The following is a 22,296-nucleotide window of genomic DNA, read 5'->3' as shown; positions in this document are numbered from 1 at the left end:
ATGAAAAAGAGTGATGCAAGAAGAATAGGAGAAATGGACTGAGGCAGATAGGAACACACCGGAGGGAGGTTCTGAAGTTGACAGCTGCTTGATAAGTCTATTTTAATTTAAAAAAAAAAATCTTTGAAGAATGTTATTCAAAGTCATAGAGTAGACTGGGCCATAGTTGGAAAGCATGTAGTGCTTGCATGGTTCATTTAAAAGGCAGGAAGCAGAGGGTAAGCAACTGCCCCTTGCAGTGAGGAGAGAGCGGGGCAGGCGCTGGGCTCCCACGGGGTGCTGCAGTGAGATGAATTCCTTCAGTATGGTCATAAGGTACCTGGTAAAGAGGGGAGAACAGTGAAAGGATGAAGGTTGCTGATGACAGGTAGTTGTTCAGAATGGTGAAAATGAGGGCCCACTGAGGAATTCAAGAACACAAAGACTGCTGCTAAAAATTCCTCTGCCACACAGCTGTCCAGTGTAGAAAAATCTGACTTGGTTATGATCTCTGAGCTGAATGTTGCAACTCAGAAATAGAATTTTAGCACTTGATGCTTGGGTGATAACATCAGCTTACCTGCATGCTTTCAGGGAAGATGAGGACTACTTTATGGAATAAAAATTTATTATGATGTTGTCAAATACCCACACTTCCTGAGGCAGCGTGTTTTTCCTTAATATGATTGAAAGCTAAAAGTGTTTCTGGGGGAATTCTTGCCATGTCATTGCTTTTTTTAATAGGCATCTGTTAATGGCCAGTGTTGGAGATGCCTATTAAAAGAAGCAATGACATGGCAAGACTTTAAGTTTTTAGGCATGACTTGGTCATAGCCCATTTCAGGATCTCATTTAGAAAAATGAAAAGTTTAAATGAACTGTATGAACTGTAGAAGTTGGTCTCTTTCAGGAAACATGTATCTAAGGTGTTTCAGCTGCTGTTTCAACTAGCCCACTAGCTTGGTGAGACTACAGGGTTTGTGTTGTCACTGGTCACGCTTCTGAAAGAACTGCCTCTAGTTTTATGGAAAAGCTGTATTTGATGGGGAGAATGGAGAGAGGAAATGCTGGTCTCTGCAAGGAGCAATAATAGTTATTGAATATGATCACTGTCACATTTGCATAAAAATGTGAAGGGCAGGTGAGCTGTGCATCTTGTGTTCATTTGCACAGTGATACTGTCAGTTTCCTTGAAAAGGTCCTGCATGAAGAACAAGTTAAGAGGAAATGTGTAAGGAAAGATGGTATATTTTGCAGGGATAAAAACTTCTACAAATCAGAAATAATGCTAATTGTTATGTCACTCAAGAAATAGAGATATCTAAGTTAGAGTTTTAATTGTAGTGTGCTTTCAGTTTCTGTAGGTCTTCAGTCTATCCTATCTTTTGAGAATGGCATCCAAAGGACACTCTTTGGAATTGCTATATAGGCAGCTTGCATCCGTGTGTAAACCTTAAGTCCCAAGACTGGCAAACGTGATCTGAATTTTGGGAAACTTAAAATGAGTAAAAAATGTTACTGGAACTCCTCGATTTCTTGCTGAATTATTAGATGTCCTTCTGTTTACAGCAGTGCTGCCATTCTATTTGATAACAAATACTGTATTTTTCTGAAATAAGTTGACAATTAGTTGGTTCTCTACTTTTCCTGCATACTGGGGAATTGAACCTTATTGATTACATACAGTCTCTTAAATACTTCATTGGCACTATAAAGTTGTGGTCCTAAATGAAGACATCATACTTCCTTCGCATGTAATTGTTGGGAAGTAGTTATGATACCAGGATAATGTGTTTTTATTATATTCTATTTTATACATAGAGTGTTGGAGTTAAATTCTAAAGTTTAGATTCTAACATGTCTCTTCATAATGACTGTTAATGCCCTGATCTTACTGGGACAACACTTTGACTAAAATTCTTATTGGCATGCATTATAAGGAGTTAAACTTCCTGAAGGAAACTCAAATTTGTTTAGCTTACTGGGCAGCAGCTAAAATGAGGACTTAAAGCAGTAGTTTCTATGCTTCCTGGGCCAGTGGATTATTCTTGGTACTTGCTTTTGCTTGAACTGTTGCACCCGAGACAGCATTAATAGGGCAATGTTTTCATGTGCATAGTATTGTCTCTGATTTGAAGCTACCCAAAACATCTTTTCAGAGACTAGACTGAAGTAGTGTTTTGCTGGTGGAGGATGTTTTTCATCTCATAATACATTTGCGAACATAGCTGCTTAGTGGTATGCAAGATTTGGAGTGATCTCAACGTATTTCTAGTTATTTTGTCTGGAATGTGTTCATGATGATGCTGAGATACTTAAGAAAATTCTGATCATTCAGGACATGGAAATTGGTCTTGTTAAATAGCTTGGCACCTGACATCAATTCTTTACTTAAACTTTCTTGCTGTTCTCTGGGTAATCTGAGGAACTACTTGGATTGTGTTTCTGAAGTTGGGATTAAAAGTAAAGCCACAAAAGGCTTCTTTAGTACTAAAATAAACTGATTTAGCTATATGTATCCTCTGTCTGCAATTACATGTTAGAGTAAACATTTACCAACAGGGTTCTGGCACCCTTTTTGCTTTAGTTTTTCTTGGGTTGTATTTTGATTTTATACTTAGATAGGACTACTTTTCAATCTGTGGTACTAGTACAGTCCTATGATACAAAATTCAACATGGAATTTTGCTGACACTTAAATTTATGTGAGTGGATCTACTGGTTCTAAACCAGAACAAAGTTTTTCAGTGTTCTTGTATGCTTTAAAGTGAGGGCTCAAAGTCCATGGGAGATAAGCCACTCTTCAGATTATAATATGTATTTATCCTGTTTCTTAAAGCTGACACAGTTCGTGTTTGTTTCTTTTTTTTTAGGGTTATGGCACTTGCCTGTAGACCTTGTAAGTGAAGTCTAATGCTGTGGTTCTCACTCTTATATTTTTTTTTTTTTTTTTTTTTTCCCCTCTAGGGTTTGAAATCTAGGAGAATGGCAGACATAGACAAGTAAGTAAAATCTGTAGGTTACTCTGGCTCTCACTGTGCCCTCTGCTGCACTTCAGATGGCTGTGATCTCCAGGTAGTTGATAGACAGGGTCTAGGTAAGGATCTTCTCACTGTGGCAAGATGGGAGGTTTATAGTGTGTGGAAGAAAAGTTTTAAATTGGGTTTGGGATCTTGATTATAAGTAAATCCAAAACTGCAACAAGGCACCAGTCAATATACTATGTTAGCTGGAATTCTGGAGGGGAAGACAATATTGGTACTGCTCATTACTCTTGTTTCACTGTATGTAGATTTTTTTCTATACTTTGAATCCTCATTTTATGGCATTCGAAGTATGGTCTAGGCCAGCCTACCCCCAGTTCTCGAGGCCTGCACATCGTAACAAAGAGGATGTATAGAGCATATAAAAGAGGCTTTGACTTGTTGATATGAACAGGAGCTGAATGAATTTTTTTGTAAAAAGGATTCTTCAAAATTCTGGAAAGTTGCTAGCTCTTTAAACAGTTCTGAGATTGCTAATGTGAAACTTGAATCTATGAAGACAATTTTGGCTTTGGCTATTAAGACTTCTAGCTTGTCGTAGATCAAAACTGATGCAACAGTTTGCTTCTACCCACATGATCTCCAGTTTGAGCTCTTTGAGCTCATAATATTTTATAAAATTAACTTCTTGATGTTATTGAATATTCCTAATAGCAAAGAACAGTCTGAACTTGATCAACAGGACATGGAAGATGTTGAAGAAGTAGAAGAAGAAGAAACTGGTGAAGATGCCAATAGCAAAGGTAAAGTTGAAAACAAGGTTTCTAAGCAGTTGCATACATGCTTTCTAATGAATGCATTAAAAGGATTTTTCTGCTTAAAATTGTATTTAAATTTTAAAGTCAGGACTTCTTTTTTTCCCCCAGTTGTGTGATTTTTTTATTAGTTGTCTGCATTCATTTGTTTTAGTCAGGGTTAGTACCAGTTCAGGTAGCACTGGCTACCTGTAAGGGTGTATAATTGGAAAAGAAAGGATTATTGTGGGTATGTAACTAGACTATTTCAAAATTAACATCAGTTAAAAGCTTAAAATGTGAAGCTTTGGGAAGAAAAAGATCGGGTCTGTATATGTGTGTGTATTGCTCTTATTTTTTGACCAGTTGCTCAGTAGTTTGCTGCTGAGTTGTTTGATTGTGAACAGAACAAAAATCATGCTTAGTGTTACTCTTAAAATGAATAAAATCAATAGATCTTTATTCTCTTGCCCCCCACCCCCCTGACAAAAAAACCTGAACATGTATTGGAATACTTTTTTCTGTCTGAACAGTCTTATTCATGCTTTGTAGTTAATGATTGGGAGCACAGACAGAATCTTGAAGAGCAAATAGCCAAAAGAGAAATAACTAATAATCCCTGCAATAGTATGATTTGGACTGCTGATAGTGCTCCATAATGTGATTGCTTGAACAGAATAACAACGCTAGGGAAAAGTATGATAATTTTGCTCATTGTGATGTTAGAGGCTGAAGAACAGCTTACAGTAGTTAAATGGTAGGTATTCAGGTGCTGCAAAGGAACCTAGAGATGAATAATGTGGGGTTTTTTAGTGATTATTTCCAGCTATTGTAGGTGAGGATCTGATGGAAATTACACTATAGGAATCTTGGAGGGAAATCAGATTTTATAAATCAGAAACATGTTTCAGTAGTAGGGAAACTTGACACAATGTTAAGCAATTTTTGCATCTGTAATTCTTGCTTGTCTAGTTTACTAGTGTATTTTTCATGCACAATTTTTCCTTAGGTTATACTGATTTACTCTTTTTTTAAATCTCGATAATTCCATTTTTAAGTATTTCAGAGGTCCTTCTGTGGGCACTAAGCAGTCATGCTGTAAGGAAAAAGCTCTTTGGAGAAATGGTGTTCATGAATCCAAGAACTTGCAAAACAGAGTATGTGGTTGGATCTCAGTTTTAGGGGATATGGCTGTCTGCATAGGCATACCATGTGTATGATGTGTACATAGATTTGGTAATAAAGAATACCTGGCAACAGACCCAAATGGCACAACTGGGTAGGTTTTCAAGTGTATAGGAGAGACTAACGAATACTAAGACCAGAGAAAACTAGATACCTTGACCAGAGGAGTAGTGTTGACTAATGTGAGGTAGTACGTTTTTAAGAAATAATTGCAGCTTATACATATTACAGCTATATACAGTAATAGAAACTGATTGCAGTCATTATGGAGAAACAAGTTTTGGATGTCACTTGAAACATAATTTCTCATCATGGAATTTCAGTGCTAGGACCCTAAAGTGGAAGAGAATACTCACATGTGGTTACTGTAGTGAAGGGCATAGAAATAGAAAATGGTATGCTGTTTCTAAAAGCTTATTATTCCCTTCCTTATGCATCAGGAAGGGTTCAGAAGCTTCACTCTAATTTGAATGTGTCAGAAGAATGCTACTATCTTATAAGGAATGCAAAGAACTTGTTTGCCTATCTGTAGATGTTGGGGATAGGGGGAAGGTGGCAAAACAGCATGATAAGAACTGATCGTAAATTGCTATTAAAAAATATGAAGTTGTGAAATTCATTTCTGCAGGTTGAGGCACAGATTTTGAGCAGAAGTAAAAGGGTTGGTGTTAATATGGATAATGAGAACACTTAGGCTAGGAATTTGTGTGTTTTTCATAGTTCAAAACAGGTTTCCCATTTGGACAAAGTGCTTTCTAAAGATGGTGAAGGTGGTAGACTTCAAGGACCTAGTAGTCAATAATGTATCAGACTAATGAATAATTTATTCTTTTGCAGGAAAAATTAGGCAAACCAGGATTTACAAATCCAAGTCTGAAATTGTTTTGTTTCTTTCTATTTACCTAAAATGGGATGAAAATCCCAATTCCAGCTTTATTCCCTTCTTAAAGTAAAAGCACCCATTCTCCTACTTTGCCTTTCCTAAATGAATTAAAAGTAAAAGCAGTCAAGGCAAAACTGATGCCTTCAGAGGCATCAAGAAACCTTCCCTTTTAACAAAAAAAAAAAAGCTTAGCTTGCTGAGTAGTGGCCATTTTAATCCAGGTGCTCTTTCAATGTGCAGAATACAATGGATTTGATCCATGCTTCCCAAATGGAAAGGTGTTTGAAGTACTACTATGCCTATGTCTTCTTACAAGTGTATGTATAGTAAATGTACTGCTTTTCTGTAGTATTTAAGTTCTTTTCTTTCAAGATCAGTCTAAAAGATGCACTTAATGTAATTTCTTTTTTATTTAGCTCGGCAGTTGACTGTACAGATGATGCAAAATCCTCAGATTCTTGCAGCCCTTCAGGAAAGACTTGATGGTCTGGTAGGCACATCTACAGGCTATATAGAAAGGTACAGCACTTGTTCAGTATGAGCAGTAATATAAACAGTTCTTTTGCTTTCGGAACAGTATTGTTTGTATCATTAACAGTCATAAACTACTGTGCTGCTCAGATAGCAGGAAAACTGATACAGTCTGTCTGTAGAATTGGTGAGTTTTTATTTGAGTTTTTATGAACAAGAGAATGTTAATATTTACAATGGTTGACCTTGTCCCCTGCAGTTATGATATGGCACGCTATTAAAAGATATGCTGCTGCTACTTGGAACGTCTTCCATAGCTTTGCCTTAATCATGAAAAATCAGTTAAGTATGGAAAAATACTTGGAGACCTACTGTCTCTCATACAGTAATTTTTTTGTTAGACTGTAACCACTAGTTAATAAAATTAGGAATGTTGTTGGCAGTACATCACATGGTCTCCTTACTTCGTCTGCATTAACAAATAGAATTTCTTGGTTCTCATGTGATTTCTGGTTGTGTATGAACATTTTACCACATCCACAGGAAGTATAAACCATGCAACTGTCTTGCTGTGATACAGTCCTACATTGCTATTGACTTGAACTGGCGTAGCTACTGAGTAGCAGGCATTGCTATTGCTGCTACTCCTACTCGTACTGCTTTCCTGTGATAGATGATAGTGTGGAAGAAAAGCCCATTTAACTAACAGCCTTTCTTAATAAAAACTGGCCCAAGAAAGAACATGGAGTCAAAGGGTATGCAGGTTCTCTCTCCCAGATACTGTACGCTATGGGCTTTCTATACACAGTATTTTTCTTGATTTTTTTCAGATCTTGATTAACCTCTACTAATCTTTCAGGTACTTGACCTAAGAAGTGATAACATTGATTTATATGTCATTTTTCTAGTCAGCTGCTCTCTGAGATACTGTACCATTTCTTCAATTCCAAGTACAGTAGTGCATTTTTTAGCACAAAAGCATTGCAACTTTGTCATTGTACCGAACACTTACCTAGCTTGCAATATGAAAATAACTGGAAAATGTGTGTAACTTGAGCCTGCACTTTTTCAACATACGCATGCTGACTTAACCAGGCTTTACAGGTGTCTCTTAAATGTGTTCCCAAGTATTATTTTTAGCTTAGTTATCTACAGAGTCTAGACACTGAGATGGCACAGAAGTCAGCAGCAATCTGGGATCCTAAAAGCCAGTTATGTGAGCTGTTAAGGAACTAGATGCATAAGCTGGTAGGAAACTAAACAGGTTCCAGGAAAACATCTGCTCAGATTAGAATTTGCTAATTGCTTGGCAGCTATCCAGTAACTTACCTTTTCACCTGTGCCTGGCCACAATAATTCTAATGAAACACTTTAATAGAACACAATTTCCCTCAGCTGCTCACAGGAGATTCTATTCTTGTGTGATGATAACCTTTTCTAGTGGCTTGTATTTAGAGCAACAGGTTTTACTTGCCATTGTACTTGTGCAGTCCAGTTCAGATTTCATGGTCTGCTTCTTCATTTTGGACTTACTTTAAGAGCTGTCTCTTTCATGAAACTACCTTTCTTTTATAAAAAAGTACAGAGTTTGTAAACGTAGTTGATACACAAATAGTGAAATTTGCACTGGTTGGCATGGACTGTAATGAAATGCAGCTTTGACACATGCAAAAGACTGTAGATTCTCTAATAAAGAGGTTAAAAATCTTTACTCTGACATACTGGAGCTGGACATTCTGAATGTATAGGGCGCTACCTCTTAGGAATTTCGCAGTCCTTTATATGCAATTGCTAAGGCCAGTACTCTTAGTGTAAATATATGCATGTGGCATTAAGTGGGCGATCATTGTGTGACTTACCTGTGTGCTCATCTTAATTCTTCCTTCACACTTTTTTCTTGAACTAACTGAACTTTCTACTTAAGTTGCTGTTGGACCTGATATTGTACTTGAAGACAAAATTACAGCAAGTGATTAACTTGACTAACTTCTGCAAAAATGTCAGAGTAATGAGAATGGTATCCACCCTTTATGAGCATACACGTCTAAATTTAGACATTTAGGTAGTTAGTGTAACAGATGTACTTTTGCCCAAATTGGAAGGTTAAGGGAAATCTTGATTTAATGGTGATATGCATATTATCTTAGCAACCAGAAACAGTATATTCATGTTGAGCATAAAGCTATTGAGGAGAAGGGTTCTGTATTTTAAGGTGAAAAAGAATACTGGAAGATGTGCATGTTCTATCTAGTAGACGTAAAATAGCTTTAGTAGTTAATATGAACCCTTGGTGTGTAACTTAAGCTAATATGTTCCAGGTTATTTCTTCAAACTTGAAGCTGGTCCTAACAATTTAAAGCAGTTTTTTACTACTGTGTTCTAAATAACACTGCACAACTGCTTAAATAAAATAAATATAGGAAGTTAACATAATAATCTTCGTAACCAGTTTGTCCCACCTCCCAGGCAAGGGAGGCTGTCAGCAGTCTACCCCATGAATCTCACTGGTCACCTTGATGTATGTGACTTTCTGTCCTGACAGTAAGTCTATGTTACCATAGTTTTCTAAAGTGAAGCTAGTGCTTAAAGAGTTGTAGCTGACAAGTATTTATAATGAAGATTGCCTTAATTGCTTTCCTTTTACACATGTATAATGCAGTGGCTCATTTAGCAGACCAGTTCTGGCTTGCTTTGGGAGTGACAGTTAATATGTTAGAAGGCAGTAGTACCAGCTGCTTGCCTTGGTGAAATAAAAATGTGAATTTTGAAGATTACCTTCCTTAGCAAAGAACAACTTGATTGTCTTGAACGTTCTTTCATAATACCAAGCCAATTAGCGATAAGACCTTTTTTAATTATGCTCAATCATGTGAATTTACTACGCTGCTTGTTGATAATGTGAAACTTGTTTTTTAGTATGAAGTTCTATTGCACAAGTTCGTCTCATTGACCTAGGTGGTTGGGATACTCTGGTTCTAACTGAGGTTAAGTCTTAGTTTAAAAGCCTGTGCTAACAGTTTCGGTCTGCACGGTGCAGTGGGTGATAGCTTTGATTTGTGGGTCATAGTTTTGATTTGTACAGCTTTCTAAAGCTTAAAATAGAGTATAAAATCTGTTTTGATGGAAGTCGGTTAATTTGCGAGGGGACTGGGTAAGGAGGGGTCAGTATGTGCTTAGAATGCAGTTTGGTAACAGTTCTGCCACTGAATTTTTCAGCTTGCCTAAAGTTGTTAAAAGACGTGTGAATGCTCTCAAGAACCTTCAAGTTCAGTGTGCACAGATAGAAGCAAAGTTCTATGAGGAAGTTCATGAGCTGGAAAGAAAGTATGCTGCTCTCTATCAGCCCTTATTTGACAAGGTATTTTAATGCTAATCTGTTTTGTACTTGAAAGCTCTAGCTAAAACACAAGGGAATATAAACTGAAAGCTTATTCATGTTCTGAATTACTTTGGTCTTGTATGTGTCCATGCAATTCAGTTGATACAGCTTTACCATCCATGTGAATATCAGCTAAGATTAAGAGGGAGAAAGGTTCAGTTTTTTCTATGGTTACCAAAATCACTTCAATATACCAGGTCTCATCTTGTTAATTGAGCAGATACCAGATGGTAACTTTTCTGGAACTTTGGTGTTTGTTGTAGTGCATTAAAAAGCTCTTAATTACTGAGTTGTCTTCTAGGACCAGAAGAAAAAGTTTTGGTAAATAGCTAATATATTACTAATTGTGTAAGTTTAGGATTAGGGATTTATTGGTTTGGACATTGTTGGTTGCAGTAACTAGGGAATTTGAACATATTCTTGGTTTAATCTTCCAGCGAAGTGAAATCATCAATGCAATTTATGAACCTACAGAGGAAGAATGTGAATGGAAAGCAGATGTTGAAGAGGAAATTTCAGTGAGTATCTTAATCTGTTCTCATCAATATCTCAAGCTGTAATACGAAATGAGATTTAATACAGTAACTAAAGTAAAAAAAAAAAAAAATTGGGTGCATAATGATTACTTATATAATTCTTCATGATTGCTTAAAGCATGCTCATGAAACTTAATTTGTTCTGGTATCAACATAAAACTGTTAATGAACGTTCTGGTCACTCTCTTAAAATTAAGAAAAACTAAAATTTTTATCAAGGAGGAAATGAAAGAGAAAGCCAAGCTTGAAGAGGAAAAAAAAGATGAAGAAAAAGAAGACCCTAAAGGAATTCCTGAGTTTTGGCTGACAGTATTCAAGAACGTGGACTTGCTCAGTGATATGGTTCAGGTGGGTGGTGGTCCAGGCTTGTTTAACGTTGTGTTAGTATTTAATCCAAATGCCTTTAAGAAAGGAGTGGCAACAGTACATTACTTGATGCGTGTCTAGGAACACATGGAACAAGTACTTGGATGTCAACTGAGAGCACACAGCACTCTGAAATACCTTCTTACTGTATTACTTGTTGAACTTGTTTTACCTTACTAATACACCTTCTGTACTTATGAGATTTTGGGCATCAAAAGTGTGTTAGATACTGCTAAAAACTGTACTTGGTGTTTGCACAGATTTAGGTTGTGTACCACACTGAAAACTTTCCATGCAGTCGTTGTTGCCATCTGCTGGTCGAGTTCATGGAAATGTTTCAGTGCTTTAACAAGGTTCTTGTCTTATGTAAAAATCGTTCTAAAACTGGCTTTTCATCTCTGCAGGGTCTTAAATCTGTGTATAATTTAATGTTACGAAAATTGAATAACCTGTGTTTTCTTTGCAGGAACATGATGAACCTATCCTGAAACACTTAAAAGATATAAAAGTGAAGTTTTCAGAAGTTGGACAGCCTATGGTTAGTTAACTGAATAAACAAGATTACTTTTGTGTTATCTGAAGATTTATTTGTGTATTAGTAGCATGGTCTGTGATAGCCAATTGTCTTATGGCAATTGTGAGAAATACACAGCTGCTTCTTGTCTTCTGAAGAACAGTACAAAGGCTAGTACTAGTGTTGCAGTGCCATATGAATGAATTTATGCTTAACTTAACCTTCAGATTCTGATGAGTTAATAACTAGGCCTTAATATCTGATGACTAAGTTTCACCTTTAAATTTTTATACTTTCAGGTACTTTTATATAGCTGTTGCATATAATTGGATATAATTTCCTTGCCAGAAATCAGATAGCTTATAAAGTTTTAATATTTTAAATTTAGAAGTTCTCTCTGTAGGTTAGCACCAAGAAGCTGTACACTAGGAGATCTTGTGTCATTACAGCAAGCAGTATATGAACTAATAAGTACAAGTAAGCACAAGATCAATATGGTAAATAAAAACACTTGAAGATTTATTGTACAACTTGGGCAGCAAATTCTAGAACAAGTTACGTACGTGCACTATTTCAGTATCGGAGGAGGTGGATATATCCCCATGAATGTGTATTTTTGGTTTTGGATTTTAGGTAGTTAGAAATTAAAGGTATGTGTTGCTAAAGTTAATGCTCTGCAATTCTTTTTAAGAGTTTCACATTAGAATTTCATTTTGAACCAAATGACTACTTCACAAATGAAGTATTGACAAAGATGTATAGAATGAGGTCAGAGCCAGACGATTCTGATCCCTTCTCCTTTGATGGACCAGAAATCATGGGTTGTACAGGGTAAGTACTAATAAGTAACTTTAAGGTAGTGTAGCAGTTTTTTCCTTAGTATTATCCAACTGTAGACTTGCAGCTTGGGAAGGTGCTGGAAAGATACTGCTACTTAATAACTTGTAAACAGCTGGCTTCGACTTCAGTTTTTTAGTGTTTTTCAGTAACTTTAATACAGTATATCAAATTATATATTTTATATAATGCATATGTACTATATATACACATAAATAAAAAATAATCAGTATTTATCTAGAAATAGGCAGTTGCTAAAGCTGGATTGGAAGGTGGATGGTATTTTTTGGTAGGCCTTTAGCTTTTTTCAAAATTGGTTGGATCACTTTTAATCTTTTTTGTTTGACACTCAGTGTTTTGGGAAGTCTGTTCCAGTTCTTTCCATGCTGCAGTTGTCCAGTTTGTTTTATAAATATTGAATGTTTGCCTCTGAGTCTCTTCAGTTGATCCATTTGAGAAACAAAGAACTGTCATCTCCTATTAACTCCAGGTTCCTCATGATTTTAAAGAGCTGTCATACTCCTTTCTCAGTGACGTCTTTTGTTCCAAATTAGCTGTTATTCCTTACACTAAATAATCTCCTTTTTCTGTGCATGTCCCCTTGTGAACAGAAGGATGAGAAACCTGAGTTGTATATAATTAGCCTTGTGGGTACATCGGGGCTCTGTATATAGCCTGTTAATGTGTCTTTAATGTTCTGACTCCTCTTCTGAGTGTTAGTAACTACTTCAGAGTCTATCACTGCATAGTCAGGGTTGGTTTTTCCTGTATATTAATCTGCAGTTACTGTTACTGACTTCCATTTACCACTACATCTCCCAGTCATTTAATGAAATGTATTTCTGCAAATATCCTGTAAGATTTAGTCTTAAGTGCTTGAGTAGCTTTGGTCAAACTGTTTTGTCTTCCTTAGTTGGGACAGTTTTTGAAAAGCATAAATCCTGGCAGAGGTCACTGTAAGGTGACACTCTGCTTCTGTGAAAATGACTTATTCTTAGTCCGTGTTTTGTCTTTTAACTAAGACAGCCTCTTCTTATCCCAAAACAACTCACTCCCTTCCTTTGAGTCTTTAAAGGAATCTAATCAGGAATTTATGCAAATGAGGACAGTCATGGATGCGACTTCTTCATTTACATGTCCCCAGAATTATTTTTGAGTGTGAGACAAGTCTGTAGGCATGAGTTTGCATGATGTAAAGCAGGATAGAGTTAACAAATGACCAAACAAAAAACCAAACCAAACCAAAAGGCAGCAAAACCCCAACAAATAGGCAGCTAAAACCAACCCAAAATTACACACCTGTTTGATGCGTTATTTTAAGAACTTGTTGATTACAATGATAGGTGTGATAAACCTTGGCATATGTGACCAAATATAACATTACTTTATAATTGATAGGTAGCTCTGAAAATGGTGCGATCCTCTTCTTTGATAGGAAACTAGGGAGAACTTGAGTGGGGAAAGGGAAACTTTTGGATGAAAGCACTTCAATCATAAAATGAAACTGTTAGTCGTGGTTTTGATGAATGAAGTAATGAAAAGATAGCACTGAATAAACAAGTGGAATGATAATAAGCTGCACCTGCTTTTTTTTTCTTTCCTCTTCAGTTGCCAAATAGACTGGAAAAAAGGAAAGAATGTTACTTTGAAAACCATTAAGAAGAAGCAGAAACATAAGGGTCGTGGAACAGTTAGAACAGTGACAAAAACTGTTTCTAATGATTCTTTCTTCAACTTCTTTAGTCCTCCTGAAGGTAAACTGAACATTAGTTTATCTGCATTAACCTTAAAGTTTGTAGTTTGTACTTCACTCATTTGTTGTTTCTTTTTTTTTTTTTCTACAGTTCCTGAAAGTGGAGACCTGGTAAGTTGGCTTATTTAAAATATGCAGGTGGGGGGCAAACACCAGCGGAAGCATTCATACCTTTATATGCAAAATGTTTGTTGAAATTATTTGGGTATTTATTAAACAGTTTCAGCTTTAACTGTTTCTGTATTTAACAGAATACTTGTGATGAATAGTATGCATTTGTGTTTTCTTTATTAAAAGGATTATTTGTGGAGTTGGATGACAGAGTTCAGTTTAGTAGACTTAACTTATCCTTACTGAAAGCTACCTTGTGAATTGTTAACAGTTGTGTAAATGTAGTGATCTTTGTTATTAGCCTTTGGTCTAATGGCTGCTGTAGGTCTATCTGTTTAGGCATTGTTTGGATGATCTAATGGCTGCATGTATCCAGTTTGTATTTTATGCTGTTAAAAATTTCCCAAGCTATTAATTCTTGGAGGAAGTAATAAAGCAAGAACAGAAAACTAAGAGCCCACTCTTCTGCGTGCTCACTAGTAGAAAGCTCTGAATCAATCATGTTACTGTAAGGAGAAAAACTGCCAAAACCACTTTAAAGTGCTGAGTATGTTATGTAGCTTGAGTGAGAAATCTGATAAAAGCCTCCAGAAGCATGCTGTTAAAACTCCAGGACACCAAAAGCTGTATGTTTACAATAGTAAAACAAAAAATGAAAAAAGAAGGCTTTTGAGTTGAAGATAACTTTTCAGATACAGCAGAACACTTGGTGTATAAAAAAAAGGAGTGAAAACCTGGAATTGCATCAGAGAGCATTTTTAGGTCTTGAGGTGTTTCACAATGTCTTAATGGCAGTCGTGGAGGAGATGCACTGAAGGAATTACAAGTAGCTTGTAAAATTTTTAATTAGATAGGCATGCCTGGCTGGTGGTCAGTTCTTAAGGGTATTGTGCATAAAAAATGAAAGTCTGGGAGGTATCAAACAGTTTCTCTACTTAAAAGCAAGTTGGGGGTGGGCAAGAATAAAACTTAAACTCCAGAATTTTGTATAATTAAACTTACTGCAGAAGCAGCCCCCCTCTGCATAATGCATATAGGCTGTATATAGTATAAAACATGGCTCCACAATTTAAATTTTATAAAGCAAGTCCTGAATCAAAAAAAAGCCAGCACATGGGATTTGTATAAATCTGGCCACATCAAAGTGTGTGCAACTTGTGGTTTTGTGTCAAAAATAGTTAACAGTTTATGGTTTAGGAAATAATGTTGTTTTATGCAGGATGATGATGCTGAGGCAATCCTTGCTGCAGACTTTGAAATAGGTCATTTCTTGCGTGAACGTATAGTCCCCCGATCAGTATTGTACTTCACAGGAGAAGCTATTGAAGATGACGATGATGATGTAAGTATAATGTTCTTTCAAAATGCTAAAAACTTTGAAATAAAGCTGCTTAAAGATTTTGGGGTAATTTCTGACTTAAAATGTTAGTGTTTTTAGAATGGGATGTATCAACATTAGTTTCAGCTGAACTTCCTGGAATAAAGAGCAGCACAAAAATAATTCAGCTTTGAAGTAGTGACTTCAGAGGTTTGTTGCAAAAGGAGTGGTAGAAGCTGAACATTTAGAGGATGTCTGAGGAGGATTTTGTGTGTAAGGCATTCCTAGGGTGGCGTACCCAATACTTTGGTAGAGCTATAATGAGCTGCCAGAGACCAAATTAGTCTATCTATCTGCTCAGCCTGTTCTTTGTGCTTACACTGATACTGTGCAACCAAGTTCCTTGGGATTCAAGCCTGATCCTTTTGGAGGGTATTCTTATCAGAAAATGATAGATGAGCACATTCAAATCATGAAAATATTCGAAGTGAGCTCTGCAAAAGCTTGAACTAAGTGCTTTAAAAGAGCTAAGCTTGCAAAATAAACCACAAAACCCCAGAACTTTATATGGATAAAATATTTTCTTGCCTCTGCACAAACAAGGACAGTTTGACAGTTAAGATAGCTTAGGTAAGTCCTGCCTTAAAATTTATTTTTAGAATGTAAAATGGTAGCTCTTAGCCCAAAGCCTTGGCTGGGGGAGGTAGGAGAGGGAAGTAACTGACTGCACAGATTGCCTTAGGCTTTGAGACACTCCACTCTAAGACCAGAAGGCTTATCGCAATCTAATAAGCTCTTCCAGTGTTGCATGTAAGGAACTTAATCTAGATGGTTTTCTCTGCCAGAGCATAGCTTAAGAGATTGAACATTGCTCATGCGGATACAGAAAACACTTTGAAGTCTGTCAATAGGAAGTTCTCTTGGAGCACAATACCATATGGTCCCTGGCATGTATGGTATCTGGCTGTACTTGAGCCATAAATGGCTGCATTTATGATCCTATCAAAACCTTTTTATTTTCTCTCCTAGTACGATGAAGAAGGTGAAGAGGCAGATGATGAGGTAAGTTGACAGATGGCCTTGATTTAAATAATTTCCCTTTTATAGTTTATATGAAATAAGAGTTCCTTTAGTTTTTTAATGCTCTAGACACTAAGTTTAAGTATTGCTTATGAATATAAGATACAACACATCATTTCGTGGGTGTAGGGTGAGTACTTAAACCTAACAAAAAAAAAAACCAAACCCCAAAACAAATGAAGACAACCCTAAGTTATCTTAGAAATTAAGTTGCAACTGATGTCAAAAGATGATGTGCTTTGTGGAGGGCCAACTAATGCAATATGTGGTAATGTATTTAAGTGTATAATTTAATCTTAATTTTAATGAAAATGGCTCAGGAAGCTGCATGTGTATAAGCTAGAGAAATATAAACAAGTGTTTTCTTTCAGGAGGGGGAAGAAGAAGCAGATGAAGAAAATGATCCTGATTATGACCCCAAAGTAAGGAATTATAAAGAATGTTTGAACTTTGTATATGCATACTCAACAGTCAAAAATTTATGTAGGTTAAATCTTGACTTTTTAGTTTAAATGCTTAATCAGTAGTTCCTAAGGTGAGCATATTTTGGCTAAGGCTATTTCTGTCCCAGTTCTGACAGACTAATAATGGTAGAGCAACTTTTTTGAAGTTCTTTCTCCAAGAATCATTTTGTAGAAGGGACTTTTGGCTTTGAGCACTGAAATTAGTCAGGCTTGGTTTTCTATCAACTTGTCTTGCAGCAAGTTGCTGCTAATGGTGAAAATGTTCTATAATTGTAAGGCCACACAGAGAACTGCATAATCTAGGTTCAGTTTTGGGAATCTGTCCCAAGCTGGCACAGATTTTTCCAGCAGAGTACAAAACTGAGGCTTCTTCAGGATAAATAAATAAATAGCAAGTCTGATTGCTTGAGGTAAAAGTGAAGGTTCAGGAATGTGTTTACAGCCAAGTACTGAAATGTGAACAGCTGAGAGCAACTGCCTGCTTTCTTCTTCCATGGGAAAGGCAAGTCACTAGTTCAGCTCAGTTTGCTGAGAAAGTGATTGTGAGCTACTTGGTTCATAGATTTTTCCTAGCTGAGGAAAAGGTGTATTTGGCCACCTGAAAGCATCTGATGGTGGGAGCTTAGAGTTGCAGTCAGGAAGATGAAGTCTGTGAACAAAAAATGTCTGCTGCAAAATGCGCTTGCAATTTCGAATGAGGAGGCAGCATGTTTTTCAGTAGGAGTGGTTTGAGCCACAATCAAAATACTCTTGAAAGAATTACATAATCTCAGTATTGTACCTAGAAGGATGTAGGGTATAGAACTGTTAATCGAAGTGTACAGCCTGTGTTTCATCTGCTATAGTGTATTCAAATTGCTTCCTATTCAAGAAGGTTTTGGAATCACAATGAAACATCTGCAAGATGGGCTTCTTGTGTTATGTTGCCACATCTAAAGACAGTGGTATTACTAATAGTAGGTAATTAATTAAAGAGAAAAGATGAAAGAAGAATACTGGAACTTGAGAAAGTAGGCTTAGTGATATTAATAGTTGTTTTAAAACACTAATATCTCTAAACTGATATTTCCTTTTTTCTCAACAGAAGGATCAAAACCCAGCAGAATGCAAGCAGCAGTGAAGCAGTGTGTATGTGGCCTTGAGGATTACCTGCACTGTAATAGCCTAAACACAACTATTAGTTACTTACAGCCTTATGTTTTGTATCTTGGTAGAATTAAGTAACCAATTTGTTAAAAAAAGAAATCAACCACATAAGAACCAGTTTAAAATGTAGGTTCAATCTACCTAGCATTTTAAAAGTATAATTTTCTGCCAATATGTAGAATGCAGTAAATCCCCTAAAGCATGAATGTGAATTCATTGCTACATAGTTTGGTTCTTGTGAAGTCTTTGTCATGTAGCTATTAGACTGCAGCTGTGAAGATTATCAGAACTGTTAACTGAGACCAATATTTGTCTAGAGAAAACTCTCTCCTGAAGAACCAACCAAAGTATTTTTCAGCCCAGTAGTCGGAATGGGTTTAAGTCTGCTTGCACTAGCTGTGCCTTCATTACTTTGTTATAGAACTGGCAGTGACTTGTACTAACTAGGAGATGATGATGCATTTTGAATTTGACTACTTGAGAAGATTAGTATAACTTGTTTAATTTCCAATGAGACCACATTAAACATTCATAACTGTCAGCTTGTTTATGCTATGAGTTTTGTATTTTATGTGACATAGTGATCTACAAAAGAAACCTAGTCATCATATTAAGGTTATTGTTTACCACTGGGGTGTGAATAAAACCTAGTATTTTCAGAAGCTAGTCTTGTTTTATTATGATGTGTGTATCTGCATGTGTAAACTGGTAAGGCATATCTTTCATGCTGCAGTTCACTCTTTACTAGAAACAAAAGTTGAGAGTTACTGAGAAGTAAATTATATAGCATTTTAAAACCAAACACAATAGTTTGGAAAGTTCGAGCCATACTTTCCACTTGCAGTGTGATACTTGTGAATCTGAGCTAGATGTTTCAGTAATTGGTCAACACTGCCATTTTGAAGAAGACAAGGTTTTCAAAGTGGGGCTAGATCTGATAAAGGACTTCGGTATTGCTGTGCCTGACTAAGGCAGTGGTCATTAGTATGAATTCTGGAGCCAAGAGAAAGGTGCCTTGGATTTCTGTGTAGACAGAGCTAGGTTGTCCTGAACAAAACCTGTCCTGCAGCCTAAAGGAGTGCTAGAGCACTTAGCTGTATTCTACTTTGTACTCACTGTGTCAAGCATCTACAGAGAGAAAACAAACCTCAAGGGAATCCCCTCTCCTCACCTGAAGTTTTGTTCCCTATGTTTATATCTGCACATTCTGGTTCATACTTTGTCTGTATTAATGTTCATTGTCAGCTGAAACATGGGCTTAGATGATCATTCTCATGATAACCTTATCTCTAGTGTAGAAGTGGAGGTGCTGGTGAGATGTGGATTTGAATGCATTCAGTTTGAAGAAACTATGACCTGATGCCTTCTATTTGAGTTTTCCCAGTCAATAAAATGCTACTGTATTCTGTGCAGTTTTGTCATTCACATAACTCTAGAAATTCTGATCTTATAAGAAAGCGCCCAGATAACTTTTCGAGGGATGGGAAGGTCCTTGTAGGGTTGGAAAGAAAGATCCAGCTAGCCACAGATCCATTTCTGCAGTGGCTGCTCACTCTTTTTCTTGCTTTTCTGTTTGTTTGTTTGTTTCCTTGCCACTGATATATGGACTTAGCTGTAAAGGATTAAAGGGCTGAAAAGAGTAGGGCAAGCAGGAGGCAACAGGCACAGGAGGATAAGGCCGGTAGAAGAGTTTCTTTAGCATGTCTCTTGCTTGGAGGGTAAGTAATACAGAATGAAGCTTATCCCAAGTGTCCTTCTGAATCCTCAGCGTGCCTGAAAGGAAGGTCAAATGTGCTCTGACTAAAATGATTTTTATTTTCTGTCTGTTAATTCCTTGAAGGCTCAAATGCCACACTGCTTCATTTCAGAATCCGTCAGGCTTCATCTTTTTCCTCTCCATGGAGTTGGGAGCAGGAGCTCTTGCCATGTGTGTGTAGAACAGTACTGTTGAAGCTGTGCTCATAAGTGTTTTTTAGGTAACACATAGATCATAGTGTAGAAAAATAGAGTAAGGAAAGGTTAACATCACACAATACGGTAGCTGTGTGTTAAAGTATAGACATGGTTGTGTTCTTGTGATATAGGTCCTGACCCTGCCAGTTGTTTTTCACTTAGTCTCTTTTCTGAATGTCTCCCAGGGTGAAGCTTAAACTTAAAATTCAGGGCATGTGGAGATGGTATGTTATGAGCTTGAGCAGTCATTAATACAGGGCTTTGGGGTTCATACTTTTGGATATGAGAAGTCTCTGAAGTCCTTACTTAGATCTAGCCCATTTTTACTAACGGCATTTGGCAAATGTATCTTAAAAAGAGAAAGCACTGTTGAAAGTTGTCCAATGAATTTCAGAAGTCACTGTTAAGAAATTTTCGATGGCTTTCTCATTGAATATCTTCGTATCATACAATGGGATACAGTATTTGAAAAGGGGAGTTTGTAGATGTCAAAGCTCACCTGCAGCCTGCAAGATCCAGAGCCGTGAATCCATCTCTGTCAACAGATTTTTGGTAAGCTGCTCTCTAGATTGACTTGCTAGTTCTAAATCAGCAGTTCTTGTGCTCTGCAGACTGCAGCAAAAGGAAGGATATAATCATACAAAATGAGGTGCCAGTTCTTACGGTGTCAGTTAAATAAAAACTGTTTTGGTGCTTAACGTAGTTTTGTGCTCAAACACACTTGTTTAGCAATTCTGAAAGGCAGTATGTAGCAGGAACATTAAACTTTCAACATTGATTGGCGTATTGTGACTCCTTCTTTTCACTTCTCATGGGTTTATACCAGCAGTAGAGAAACTCTTCATTTAGTATTTGAGGGGGATCAGTTACCTTGTTAACACGTTCGAGCTAGGAAAATGTGTCACTGAAATAAGATTTCTTGATCAGTTGTTGCAGTACTGCACCCAAATTTAAGATCTGTGTAAAGGTGTCTTCTGTCCAGTTTTGGTTGCTGTTTGAATGGGAAGAATGGGGGGTTGGTGAAGAAAATGGCAGGAGAATTAACTGAGACCTTGAAAGACAGGGAAGGGTGCTCAGAGCTTATGCTTGATGGAGAAGGATCCTTCTTTTGGTAGTTCTACACTTTCAGCAAATGTAGGTTAGCTTTCATTGGCACTTAAGCGTGTTCCTGTCTGGTATAACTTTGTTAACATTAAAAACAATAAATTAACTCAAAACTATCCTGAAATAAAGTAGACCAGACTTAAGCTTAGCATTCTCATGTTTTACTGTCTGGAGAAGGGTGATGTCAAGTGTAGTTAGAAATGTTACCTTGGATTATTTAAACAGTAGGCATAGCAGTGCTTCTTACCATTGTCTCCTACAGCTAACTAGCTTCATAAGCTCAGATTCTTAGTTGGACTCTTGGAACTTATGTTTCCCAAGCTACAGCAGAGATTGTAATTTTGACATGATTTTATTTGTTAAATGAAAACAAACAAAAAACCACCACCTCCCCAAAAAAAAACCCCAAACATACCAAAACCCCCCACAAACAGCAGAAGATGGAAAACTGCGAGAATCAAATGTGTTAATCTTTGCCTTCAAGCTGGTACCTAAACTTTCTCTGTGTTTTAAAGGCCCATTGTTGTAGACCTGATTCAGAAATTGATAGGGAACTTGGATACAAATAGATGATTATTAAGTTGTCTGCCAGAGATTTCCTTTTGCCTTGTGTTGGGCAGGAGGATTGTTCTGTGGGATTCACAGTGGCATAGGGAAACAAAATGCTAAACTTCTCAGTAGAAAGGGGACAGTCTGATGAAGGCATTTCTGTGCCTAACAGCCTTAATGGCCTGCTGGGCTGGGGCTAGAGACACAGATGTTGGCTCTACAGCACTTCTTCATGCTGTGCAGATGAATCCAATCCAAAACTTGTGCAGGTCAGAGAAATCATTACCACACCTTCAGTTTCATTTCTTAGCTGCTCAGTTCTGTTTGAGATGCACTGGCTCCCTGCAAGTTTTCAAGAGAGCGATGAATAACTTAATTGCTAATGCTTACCTAAAGTGAACATAAATCTACTGAAAATAATAAGTCTTACTTCTGTACACTATCAAGAGGAGTTAGAAGTTTGTCTGTGTGGCATGTTGGACAAGACTTGGCTCATCACTCCTTAAATCCCTGTTAGGCCTCTGCTCAGACCTAGTAGTCTTCCACATGTGGCCTTTGTCTCAGCTTCTGTAGGAAAATTGGAGCAAGCAAAGCGGACAAGACACAGCGCACCAAGCAAAAGATAAGCTACTCCACATTTGGGTCTGCTTGGTGTATGCCAGGAGTTGGGTGCCCAGGGAGTGTGGGGCTGTGGCAGAAGGGGTCTTGTTCTCCAAGGTATCCAACTAGTGTGCTGAGTTGACAAGAAGAGTTGTCTCTGCAACTGTACAGAGGGCTTAGTTCCTGAACTTAGCTGTTGTGAGCTTTGCTTTTATAGGCTCAAAGAGTGCGATTATCTGCCCAAACTTCTGTTTACCTTGCAACTGATGAGAAACGGTATGTTCTGAACT

The 22,296-nt window shown here is 37.1% G+C and overlaps 1 protein-coding gene across 2 annotated transcripts in view; it reads left to right on the top strand.

The window, feature by feature from the left end:
• NAP1L1 (nucleosome assembly protein 1 like 1) overlaps nt 1-20,531 on the top strand; it is a 31,795-nt gene extending 11,264 nt beyond the window's left edge. The window contains exons 2-15 of one of the 2 annotated variants that reach the window (XM_030478258.1): nt 2,947-2,981; nt 3,678-3,766; nt 6,242-6,344; nt 9,513-9,654; nt 10,113-10,193; nt 10,431-10,559; nt 11,044-11,115; nt 11,783-11,922; nt 13,537-13,682; nt 13,773-13,792; nt 15,012-15,134; nt 16,140-16,172; nt 16,562-16,612; nt 17,739-20,531. In XM_030478258.1, the coding sequence (XP_030334118.1) occupies nt 2,965-2,981; nt 3,678-3,766; nt 6,242-6,344; nt 9,513-9,654; nt 10,113-10,193; nt 10,431-10,559; nt 11,044-11,115; nt 11,783-11,922; nt 13,537-13,682; nt 13,773-13,792; nt 15,012-15,134; nt 16,140-16,172; nt 16,562-16,612; nt 17,739-17,774 (1,182 nt within the window). In that variant the 5' untranslated portion in view covers nt 2,947-2,964 and the 3' untranslated portion in view covers nt 17,775-20,531. The remainder of the gene's footprint in view (nt 1-2,946; nt 2,982-3,677; nt 3,767-6,241; nt 6,345-9,512; nt 9,655-10,112; nt 10,194-10,430; nt 10,560-11,043; nt 11,116-11,782; nt 11,923-13,536; nt 13,683-13,772; nt 13,793-15,011; nt 15,135-16,139; nt 16,173-16,561; nt 16,613-17,738) is intronic. The other variant, XM_030478259.2, reaches the window with a different exon arrangement.
• Nucleotides 20,532-22,296: the final 1,765 nt, after the last annotated feature.

The sequence above is a fragment of the Strigops habroptila genome, chromosome 3 (assembly GCF_004027225.2).
Source record: "Strigops habroptila isolate Jane chromosome 3, bStrHab1.2.pri, whole genome shotgun sequence".
Classification (NCBI taxonomy): domain Eukaryota; kingdom Metazoa; phylum Chordata; class Aves; order Psittaciformes; family Psittacidae; genus Strigops; species Strigops habroptila.
This window is presented reverse-complemented; position numbering and strand designations above follow the sequence as displayed.